Below are 12,092 nucleotides of genomic sequence, written 5' to 3' on the forward strand. Positions count from 1 at the left end.
AAACTACGGCCAGCAGAAGTGGTTGAGTGATCTGCTCAGTGACCACTACCAGTGGTCCCAGAGCCCTGACACCCCCTCTCCCAAGGCCTTCTCAATACACTGTTTCCTCAAAATAAGGCCGTGGCTTTTCCTGATAACAAAATGACCCAGTGCAAAAACCATTCAACAGGGAAAAACTGACCTTTTCAACAAATGGTGCTGGGACAACTAGATATCCATCTGCAGAAAATGAAGTTGGATCCCTAACCATACACAAAATTTAACTCAAAATGGATCATGGAATTAAATGCATGAGACAAAACTATAAAACTCTTGGAATATAACATTAGGAGTAAATCTTCATGATCTTGGTTTAAGTAAAGTGTTCTTAGATATAGCATTGAAAGCACACGCAACAAAATAAAAAGTAGATAAATGGGACTTCTGTGCTTCATAAGACACCAGTAAGAAAGTGAAAAGACATTAGCCCAGCACTGTACCATGTGCCTGTATTCCCAGCTATTCAGCAAGAGGCTGAGGTAGGAGGATCACTTAAGCAGGGTTTGAGGCTGTAGTTTGCTATGATTGTGCCTGTGAATAGCCACTGTACTCCAGCCTGGGCAGCCACTGTACTCCAGCCTGGGCAGCATAATGGGACCCTGTCTTAAAAAAAAAAAAGAAAAAAGGGGGTGGGGGACAGGGTGCGGTGACTCACACCTGTAATCCCAGCACTTTGGGAGGCCGAGGCAGGCGGGTCACAAGGTCAGGAGATCGAGACCACAGTGAAACCCCGTCTCTATTAAAAATACAAAAAATTAGCCAGGCGCCTGAATTCTCAGCTATTTGTGAGGCTGAGGCAGGAGAATGGTGTGAACCCAGGAGGTGGAGCTTGCAGTGAGCCGAGATCGTGCCACTACAATCCAGCCTGGGTGACAGAGCGAGACTCCATCTCAAAAAAAAAAAAAAAAAAAAAAGGAAGTAGGCCAGGCATGGTGGCTCATGCCTGTAATCCCAGCACTTTGGGAGGCCAAGGTGGGTGGATCATGAGGTCAGGAGTTTGAGACCAGCCTAGCCAGCATGGTGAAACCCCGTCTCTACTAAGAATGCAAAAATTAGTCAGGCATGGTGGTGCACGCCTGTAATCTCAAGCTACTCAGGAGGCTGAGGCAGGATAATCACTTGAATCCCGGAGGCGGAGGTTGCAGTGAGCTGAGATTGCGCCATTGCACTCCAGCCTAGGTAACAGAGCGAGACTCCATCTTAAAAAAAAAAAAAGTAAAAAGGCAACCATCATAATGGGAGGAAAGATTGCAAGTCAAGGCCAGGCATGGTGGCTCAGGCCCGTAATCCCAGCACTTTGGGAGACCGAGGCAGGCGGATCACGAGGTCAGCAGATTGAGACCATCCTGGCTAACACGGTGAAACCCTGTCTTTACTAAAAACACAAAAAATTAGCTGGGCGACGTGGCGGATGCCTGTAGTCCCAGCTACTCGGGAGGCTGAGGCAGGAGAATGGCGTGAACCCGGGAGACGGAGCTTGTGGCGAGCCGAGATCCGGCCATTGCACTCCAGCCCGGGTGACAGAGCGAGACTCCATCTCAACAAAATAAATAAATAAATAAAGATCACAAGTCATAGATTTGATAAGGGACTTGTATTCAGAATATATATGTGTGTGTGTGTGTGTGTGTGTATATATGTGAAAAAACTTTTACAACTCAACCAATGACCCAATTTAAAAATGGCTAAAGGACTCAGATACACATTTCTACAAAGACAAGATACAAATGGCTGATAAGCATATGAAAAGATGCTGAACATTATTTATCAGGAAAAAGAAAAACCACACTGAGATACCACTTCACACCACTAGGATGGATATAACAAAAAAGACAGCAAGAAGTCTACATAAGATGCGGAGAAATTGGAACTCTTATTAATTGACGGTGAGAATGTGAAATGATGCAGCCATTTTGGAAAATGGTCTGGTAGTTCTTCAAAATGTTAAATATAGTGTTACTGTGTGACCCAGCAACTACATTCGTAGGTATATACTCAACCAAAATGGAAACATAGTAAACGAAAGAAGCCGGTCACTAAAAGCCACCTATTGTATGATTCCATTTGTATGAAATATCCACAGTAGGCAAATACATAGTGACAGGGCTGCTGGGGTCAGAGTTGAAGTTGGGGATCAGAGAGTGGCTGCTGATACTAGGTACTAAGGTACTGAGTACTAGGTACGGAATTTCTTTTTGGGGTGATGAAAATGTTCTGGGCTTAGATGGTGTTGATTGCATATACTGCTGTGAATGTACTAAAAACCACTGAATTATAATTGTCTAAAAGGGTGAATTTTATGGGTGTGAATTATATCTTAACACACTGTTATTAGAAAAGAATAAAAATAACAGGCTTCCAAATTTGCTTTCTTGCCTTTTGAAAGATTGTGGATGAAACATACTTTTTTTCTTTTGATTTCCTGGCAGCCACGTGACCTTTACTCACAGGCCTAAATCACATGAGTTTAGTGGTCTCAACAGCGTACCTGGTGAGCGGTGGCCTGAATACCATTTGCATGTACCAGGGGACAGCTTCTGCTCCAGGGCACACGTGCAAGACCCAGCAGTAACGAAGGCCAGTGGCCTTGCCCCTCAGAGGGGTTTTTCCAGGTGAAGATTCACAAGGCAGCAGGGGAAGCCTGTTTGCACTGTGCCCAGCTATATTAGCCTATGAATAAACCAGTAACAAAGATTTTGAGCCTTATTATTTTAGAGGGTTTAATGTTAGGTTATTTTGTTCATCATATGTAAATAGAACGATTTCAGAAAGCTTATCAGTCACACTTGTTTTTAAAAAGTACTCTAAAGAACTGCAAAATATTGAATTATTCCTCAGCATTCTCTTAGAAGTTGGTTCATATATACATTAGCATCTTGCTGTTTGCTCTGTGTCTCATACTAAAAAAAAGATTATATATTCGTGTAATAGATTACAAATTCATTATTTTACCTTTAAAATAGAAAATAAAACAACCCTTTTTAAATTCAACTGTGTTCTAAAGCACATGTTCCAAAACTACTCTGTACATAAAAATCAATTGGGGCTCATTAAAAATGTAAATTTCCTAGGTCCCTACCCTCCAAGAGATTGGTTCAAACTGAATTTTTAAGGAACATTCCATATAATTCTGAGGAATAGGGTTTTCCCTATAATAGACTATGCCCTAGGGACTCTAGCCTAGAATTCGGAGTAGTAGAAAGGCGGTTAAAGTGTTCTTCACATTACCATAGGTAATTAATAGGAATTAAGATATTTTTAGCCTTTTGATATTGTATGTAGATGACATCCACATTCTTACTGTGCTGTTAGAAAGTAATATTTTCTCACCAACATTTCACAGTGTGTGAAATTGTAGTCTCTGCCCCTACTGACAGGACCTTTGTGCTATGAAGCTATTAATGCAGCCCTGTCGCCGCCTGCTTTTTCCAGATTTCCTTTGACCTCGCTGAGTACACTGCAGATGTTGATGGAGTTGGCACTCTACGACTTCTAGATGCAGTTAAGACTTGTGGCCTTATCAACTCTGTGAAGTTCTACCAAGCCTCAACAAGTGAACTTTATGGGAAAGTGCAGGAAATACCCCAGAAGGAGACCACCCCTTTCTATCCCCGGTCACCCTATGGTGAGAATGCGTGTGCACACCTGAGCGCATGTGCGGCATTATCTGTGGGTGTGGGAGGTGTGTGTTTTTTCTTTCATTCTGTTCATGTCTCACGGCTGAAGTCATTTGGGTGTGAAGTTAACATTAAGGTAAAGTGACTGAACTTGTTGAGAAGCATACCTTTATACATTGCTAACTGCAAGTATTTGCTGCCATTACCTTGGGGGTGAAATTACCGCCTCACTTCACCAACCCATGTTCCTTCAACCCTTCCATACAGATCGCTTTAAATGGAAAATCAGACCCAATGTGATGCTTTTTCTAAACTGTTGAGGTTATACTGAAGTGATAAGATTTCATGTTTATTTTCCGTGAAAGTTTCCTTGAGCTCAAAACCTTAAAAAAAAAAAAAAAAGACTATTATGTCTAATACATTTGTAAAGAGAATATTAATGAAAGACTTGAGTGATAAAATTTCAAAATATTTGGAATGTTAAGATCCCCATTTTTTTCCAATTCCTCAAAAGTTAAAAGAGGAGAGAGAGAGAGAGAATGAGAGAGAATAAGATCTAAGAAAGATTCAATCAATTAGATTGTCACATAGTGCATTGTGGGCATTACAAAAGTAAGAAATTCTTAAAATATTTCCTGGTGAACATAATTAACTGGCGTCAGAACCTTTATTTTGTCTTTGGTTTTTGATACTTTTTTGTATTTTGATGCATTACAGATTATTATTTTGGCAAGTTGTTACTGTTTAAAATGGGTGAAAATCACTGTCTTTTATAACAAACTTCATTGTTTAAAAAATTTATTCCAACAGGGGCAGCAAAACTCTATGCCTATTGGATTGTGGTGAACTTCCGTGAGGCGTATAATCTCTTTGCAGTGAATGGCATTCTCTTCAATCATGAGAGTCCCAGAAGAGGTCAGTAAATATATTAACTGAAAAGAGAATTTCAGACTTGAACAGCAACAAGTTGCATGTATATTTGGTGTATGTGCTACAGAGACTGAGAAATTTCCTACTGTATCTAATTATTGTGAATGTCAGAGCGGCAAATGAAGAAATGTATACCCAGCCTTAGTTTTTTGTAATTTTATTTTGAGTTTGTAGGGTTTTAAATTTTAACATTCAAAACTGAGCAGTGTTCCAGTTTTACCATTTTAATTAGTAGGTCTTATCAAGCATGTTTTCAACCTGAGTATTAGGAATCTGCTATATGAATGCAAAGGAATAAGTAGTAAACTAATGATTGCTTTTGGAAATTACTCCTATTCAAATAGTCTCAATTTGTAGAATCTATATTATTTTTTGACTTTCAACCAGTTAGATATTCAGTATTTTTTCTTTGTATTTCATTAAATAGGCATCCAGAAATTACTATACTTGTAGAGTGTATTTTAAAATGAATTTGATCAGTTTTTTAACAAGATTTTTAAAAAATGACACATAACATTTTTATGGAGTACATAGTATTGTTTTGAAATAATGTATAGTGATCAAATCAGAGTAATTAGCATATCTGTCACCTCAGACATTTACTGTATGTTTGTGTTAGGAACATTTAAAAACCTCTTTTCTGGCTAATTAGAAAATACATAATAATGTGGTGAACTATAGAGCACTCTACAGAACACTAGAATTTAATGTCTATCTAGCTGTAATTTTATATCCTTTAAGAACTCTCTCCTTATTCCCCACTCCCTTGAAGTCAGCTCTTAATTTAGAAGTATTATCAGGTATTTTTGGAAAACCATATTTGTTTGCATTGGCTTGTTGCCTTTTCAGAGTTGTTGATGAGACTGTAGCAACGTGCTAGTTCTCTTGTTCCCAGTATTAAGTTTTAAGTAAGAAAATGTGCACCCCCGTCATTACTTCTGGTTTACTGAAGCATGAGAAAGCTTTACAAAGCATGCACATGCTTTACAAAGTAAAAATCATCTGTAAGCCTTCCAAGAGGTTTTGTTAAATGTTGCTATCACTTAGATTTTCAGTCTGAGAATAAATGAGAAGTCCAGTGTTAAAAGCTGTTTCATGACCAACAACTGCTACGCATATAACTTTTCAGTGAAATTTTATGTGACTATATAGCTACCTAGTTAAACCAAGAAGTCATGAAGAAAGATTAAAGTGACAGGTTTATAAAGGTGTCTTTAGCGTCAGTACATTTTTATTTTATAATTGCTTAAGTTAAAAATTCCCATCATGGGCTGTTAAAGCCTAAGAACCCAGCCTGTCATCAGGTTGCCTGAAAGGAAAACAAGTTCACAAGCAGCGAGAAGCATTTATTTAATGAATTTTGTGGTCCTGGGTGCCAGTGGTGAGGGAGAAAGGAAAAGGAAGATCCTGGCTGTGGTTGCCTGCAGCATGTGGTATGAGGGCGCCCACAGAGTCTGCTGAGTCGTGGTGATCCCTGCCTCTTTCTCACAAACATGTTCATACACATTGTTTGGGTTTCTGTGTTCTTCCTCCCTCAACTTTTCCACCTGCAAAAAAAATAAAATAAAAGTTAATTGTTGTGAATCAGATCAGGATAGGGAGAAACATTCCTGGGTTGCAAAGTGAAAAAAGATAAATTTAAGTATAACTCCCCCTAATTCTCTCTTTGTGTACCTCCTAATGAGAACTTATTTTTTGTCTTTGTAGATGTTAACCACTAAAAAAAAAAAAAACTATATTTTAAGGCCAGGCACAGTGCCCCACATCTGTAATCCCAGAACTTTGGGAAGCCAAGTTGGGGATTGAGGCCACGAGTTCGGGACCAGCCTGGGCAACATAGCAAGATCCCGTCTCTCCAAAAAATAAAAAATGAATCAGCCAGGTGTGGTCATGTGTACCTGAAGTCCTAGCTACTCGGGAAGCTGAGTTGGGAAGATTCTTGGAGCCTAAGAGTTCGAGGCTGCAGTGGGCTGTAATTGTGCCACTGCACTCTAGCCTGGGCAACATAGTGAGACCCCTGTCTCTAAAAAGATTGTTTTAAAGTAATAAAAAATATTTTAAAAGTAATACTTCTTCATTTAAAATAAAATTATCAAGTAAAAGTTCCCACCCTCATGATAACTGCCAGCCCTGTCCTCAGACCCACTGTTAACATTCCTTCAGAAAAGGTCTATCTATCTTTAAACATATAGAGTTCTGCTACACATATTGTTCTGCAGCTTCAGGCTTCTATTAAATATCTTTAGGAACTTGACCTTAACTGTAGCATACACCATTTTGTTTTGTTCTATTATATGCCTGGAAATCAATGGTATCACATTTTTAGCTATATAATCAAATAATGAGAAAAAGAGGTGTATATGAAAATGATATTAATATTTTGATATGTAATGCCTACTATTGACAGCATTTCTTAAAACTTGATAATTAATTTTCATATTAAATTAATCTGACAGTAATGTTGTTTTGCCAACATTAATTATTGTTTTCTGAGGAGATTTCTTTTCCAGACTGAGAATTCTGTGATGGCAGGACTCTGTTGTATTTGTACATCTCCAGCTTCCAGGCGGTGCCTAATTGCTAATAAGCATTCAGTAAATATTTTTAAATGAATGAATAAATGAATATCTCATGTTTCAGTAACAGCTTACTGACTTGAAAGCTAGGTGGTCTGAATTACAGAAAAGTAGAAATTATATAAATATTTATAAATATTGTTTTGTTGATGTTACTCATATAGTAGTTAAAGTTAATAAACGGGCTGGGCGCAGTGGCTCATGCCTGTAATCCCATCACTTTGGGATACTGACTCAGGTGCAACACGAGATCAGGAGTTCGAGACCAGCCTGGCCAACATGGTGAAACCCCATCTCTACTAAAAATACAAAAAATTAGCTGGGCATGGTGCTGGGAGCCTATAATCCCGGCTGCTCAGGAGGCTGAGGCAGGAGAATCACTTGAACCCAGGAGGCAGAGGTTGCAATGAGCCAAGACTGCGCCAGCCCGGGCGACAGTGCGAGACTCCATCTCAAAAAAAAAAAAAAAAAAAAAAAAAAGCTAATAAATGATTTTGAAGTAAAGTTTCAATCTGATATATATTAATAAACAGCTAAAATTCAGTTTTTGTTCATTTTTTTGTTCATAATCTTTGTAAACGTAGAATTTCCTGTGGTACTTTAAGTGAGTTCGTTTTCTTAAGTTGGTTGAACATTTATACATCAGTCTTTTTGTTCCCTGTTATTGCAGGGAACAAACCCTTTTTTTCTACATGGTGTAGGAAAACTTTGGTAAACCTCAATCTAGTCCTAGGTATCCAATCACACATGCTGAATTTGTAGAGCCCAAGTTGATGCAGTTTTGGGGGGCCATATACTTTTTCTCTAACAAAGTATAATTGTCAAAGGTCCCCTCTCATTGCATGAATAACATTTCATGAGAATTTCTGACTTTCAAACGTGGGGAAAAGTATTTTTTAATCTAATGATAGGCTAAACCAGAAGTTGACAGTCTAGGACTCATGGGCCAAATCTGTCCTACTAGCCTAGTTTTGAAAATGAAGTTTTATTGTAACACAGGCAGATGCACTTGTTTATATATCATCTATGGCTGCTTTCACCTATGGAGTCTTGCAGTGTGCAGAGCCTAAAATATTTGTTGTCTGGGCCTTTAAGAAAACATTTGCTGGCCCCAGCTGTAGACAGATCCTCAACATTCAAGAAACTTTCACTTGGGTTGATTGTGGGTTTCTCCCACGGTGACAAGGTAGTCTTTTAGAAAGATTTCCTATAAATGTTAAACAGCATAGTGCACCAGTCCTTAAGCAAAATTCCTGAAGTGCTTTGGCAGGTTGGAGTTCTGTCGTACTTCACTGCTGTACGCAGGTCACCAAGTGCTCTGAAGGAAAGCTCGTTGTCAGTGACGTATGAAACCAAATAAGCTAGTAGCTGATGATATATATGTAGCGTGGTTTGTCCAACAGTCACAGCTCCTGAGCTTGGACACTGCTCATTGTGATTGTGACTGCCTTCTGTGTCTTTTCTCCATCCCAGCCGTTTTTGGTTTTCTTTCTTTTTCTTTTCTTTTTCTTTTTTTTTTTTAAGACTTCATTTATTTATTTAGGTTTTCTTTCTAAATATATTTGTTTTGAGAACCGTGTAATACATCTAGAGATAGTAAGAATCACCTGTGTTAGCATCAGATCAACAGTTGGAAATCATTGATTTAGGGAATAAAGCCAATAATCTACTGATTCTGCATCCCTCAGTCAGCCTTCCAGTCACTCTGTTGGTGAAAGCAAGAGGGTGGATGGCACTAGTGCTATAGGCTTGCTTCTTGTAAAATGGGAGCACTTTGGTAATATTTACTACAAATTAAGAGTAATAGAATTTTATAATTAAATGTCTGTAAGTCATAAAAATGTATATAGTAATATATGTTTTATGAATAACTATTACTATGTATTATATACTGATATTCGCAGACGTTAACCAGGTGCCTTCTTTCATATGTACTCAGTTTTTTAAAATAAAAAAGTAGGCAATCATAACCTGCATAACGAATTTTGGTCAATGAGGGACTACAATGGTCCCATAAGATTATAATACTGTATTATAATTACAAAATCACATTTTTACCGTACTTTTTCTGTGTTTAGGTATGCTTAAATACACGAGTTTAGGCGTATGTTATTTTATTGTGCTTCATAGATATTGCTTTTTTTTGTTTTTCAAACTGAAGGTGTGTGGCAACCCTGCATTAAGCAAATCTATAGGTACTATTTTTTCGGGTGTTCATCTCCTGTCTGTCTGTCACATTTTGATAATTCTCCTCATATTTCAAACTTTTAACTATTATTATATTTGTTACGATGATCTGTGATCAGTGATCTTTGGTTTCACTGTTGTGATTGTTTTCAGGCACCATGAACTGCACCCATAAAAGACAGTGAACTTAATCCATAAATGTGTGTTTGTTCTGGCTGCTCCGTGAGCTGGTCATTGTCCCCCTCGCCCCCCATCCCTGAGACACAACAATATTGAAATTAGGCCGGTTAATAACCCTACATTGGCCTCTAAGTGGAGGGAGTAGTTGCAGATGTGGGGGAAATAGCAAGAGAGCTAGAATTAAAGGAGAGTCTGAAGATGTGACTGCTTTTGTCGTGTGCAATCGCAAAATAAAGCTTTCACTGGTGAGGAGCTGCTGCTTATGATGAACAAAGAATGGATCTTCTTAAGATGGAATCTGTTCCTGGTGAAGATGCTGTGAATGTTGTTGAAATAACAAAAAAGAGCGTTTCTAATACTGCATAGGTTTAATTGTTAAAGCAGCAGCAGGGTTTGAGAGGATTGACTCCAATTTAGAAACAAATTCTACTGTGGGTGAATGCTATCACACAGCACTGGATGCCTACAGAGAAATCTTTCTTGAAAGGAAGAGTCCGAGATTGCAAGAGACTTCATTTTGTCTTATTGTAAGAAATGGCCACAGCCACTCCAGCCGTTAGCAACCACCATCCTGATCAGTTAGCAGCTGTCAACATGACCATCCCTACCAGCAAAAGACTCAGATGGTCAGTAACATTTTTCAGTGATAAAGTAATTTTTAGTTAAGGTTGTACAGAGCTTTTTAAAACATACTATTATTACACGCTTAATAAACAGTTTTTTCCTTTTGTGCTGTTTCTTCAAACCTGAAATTGTGTATCTACCTGGCTGTTCCATTACATATCTTTATTTTTATATTTACATACATACAGTATTCCTTTTGCCACAAATGTGGATATAATGATAGCTTTCTACTGGAAATACAGATTTACATTATATGTAATAGAGAATAGATTCTCTATTTAGGGAAGAAGGTTTTGTTTATTATCTCAAACTAATATCTATGAGGAAATTGACATGTACAAAAATGTTCTTGCCTTATTACATTTCTTTGAAAAACTAAACAATAAGACTTGTCATAAAGATGTTAATTATTATATAAATTGTAAACTATGGGGAAAATGTTGAGAGGTTTTTTAATTATTTAAAAATAGTTCATAAATAAGTATATTAGTTTCTTTTCAAATGTGTTATTTACCAGTAATAAAATCTACTCTTAAAGATTATGCTATAAATTGGAACATTGGAAACAAGCTTATTTAGTAAAACTAACAATATTTCTAGTTCTGACTGCTTATTACATTAGGAGGTAAACAAGAAGGATAACTACTGTTTATCACCTATGTAATGTAACAGGTTGGGCTAATTATGTCTTAATTCTTAACATTGGCAGAGTACTTTGGCATGCCATAAATACAAATATGGTGATCTTTACAAAACTATAAATAACACTAATATAAGTGTATTCTAAATTAAGAGAAAACATTTTGCATGATAATTAAGAGAAAAAAATACATTCTACCTTCTACTTTTAGATGTTTTAACGATTATCCCTGATTTTCTAGTTTTGATGACAGTAGCTATTGTGAATAAAGGGTGAAATACACGTAATATTCAGCATTCTTTTTTTTAAATGTGATTTTTCAGTTTTCAGTGTGAGTGTAGAGTTAGTGGCTTAGATTCCCTACATTAAGAACTAGCCTTGGCTTCTGTGAGACTTCCCAGGGTCCACGTCTAGGAGGAGAAAGCGCTGACCCAGGAGTGTGCATGGGGGAAGCTGTTCTGTGCTGCCGGCTGTCGGCAGGCCTGGCTGTCATACTGAACAGGCCTCTGCTTTCCACAGGAGATCAATTGAAGATTTCCGTCTTTCGATGAGGATATTTTTCTTATGTTGACTCATTTTAGTCTTTCGATCATGAGGAAAGTTTGGGCAATATAGTAACCTGTACTTCCGGGCCTGACTGAGGAGGTAGTGTTTGGTTACCTGAGCCTACCTCGTGGGCCGTTGGTTACCAGCCGTGAGTCACTCATAGGGATTGGCTTCATCCCTGAATACCTTTAGCCTGAGTAAGAAACCACGTTCCATGCTGACAGCATGTTTCTTCCATTCTCTTACCACTCTTTTTCTTCTTCTCTCAGTGTTTAAGAATGGGATATTTACTCAGTCTGGGTCAAGTATTCTCTCTCCCCTGTAGATCTTCTTTTCTCTTTCTTTCCAGATTTGCCTAACTCCTGACTGAGCCTCTCTTCTACTTACCATATGTAACTTTGCTCCTCCCTCTCTGACCATGGGGCTTTGCAACAGATTCCATCACTACCTTCTTCCTCCAGGAGCTCTTCTGTTGCTAAACTGTCTGTTCAAAATTTCATGAGATCCTAGTAAATACCACCAGAAAGCTGGTTTATTTTGTATTTCATTCTGAGTCACAAAGAATTTTTTTTAATCATCTCCCAGCTGAGGAATCAGAGGGGTTTGCCTATCATCATCATTATCATCATCGTCCTCACTGTGAAGAATGTATACTCGTTAGCTCTTTGTGTTGCATTTGACATAGAGATTTAATACTCCAAAGGTACTTTTAGAGACATTTCGCTAACTTGTTTAACTTACAAATTTTTTATC

At 37.9% G+C, this 12,092-nt stretch overlaps 1 protein-coding gene across 9 annotated transcripts in view; it reads left to right on the top strand.

Moving 5' to 3' along the window:
• Nucleotides 1-12,092, top strand: part of GMDS (GDP-mannose 4,6-dehydratase) — a 632,819-nt gene that overhangs the window by 280,284 nt on the left and 340,443 nt on the right. For 8 of the 9 annotated variants that reach the window (XM_045389917.2, XM_045389918.2, XM_074038941.1 and 5 more), the window contains 2 exons: nt 3,472-3,664; nt 4,467-4,571. In XM_045389917.2, the coding sequence (XP_045245852.1) occupies nt 3,472-3,664; nt 4,467-4,571 (298 nt within the window). Of the gene's footprint in view, nt 1-3,471; nt 3,665-4,466; nt 4,572-9,502; nt 9,656-12,092 lie in introns of those variants that run through there. The other variant, XM_074038947.1, reaches the window with a different exon arrangement.

This window comes from Macaca fascicularis, chromosome 4 (genome assembly GCF_037993035.2).
Source record: "Macaca fascicularis isolate 582-1 chromosome 4, T2T-MFA8v1.1".
Taxonomy (NCBI): Eukaryota; Metazoa; Chordata; class Mammalia; order Primates; family Cercopithecidae; genus Macaca; species Macaca fascicularis.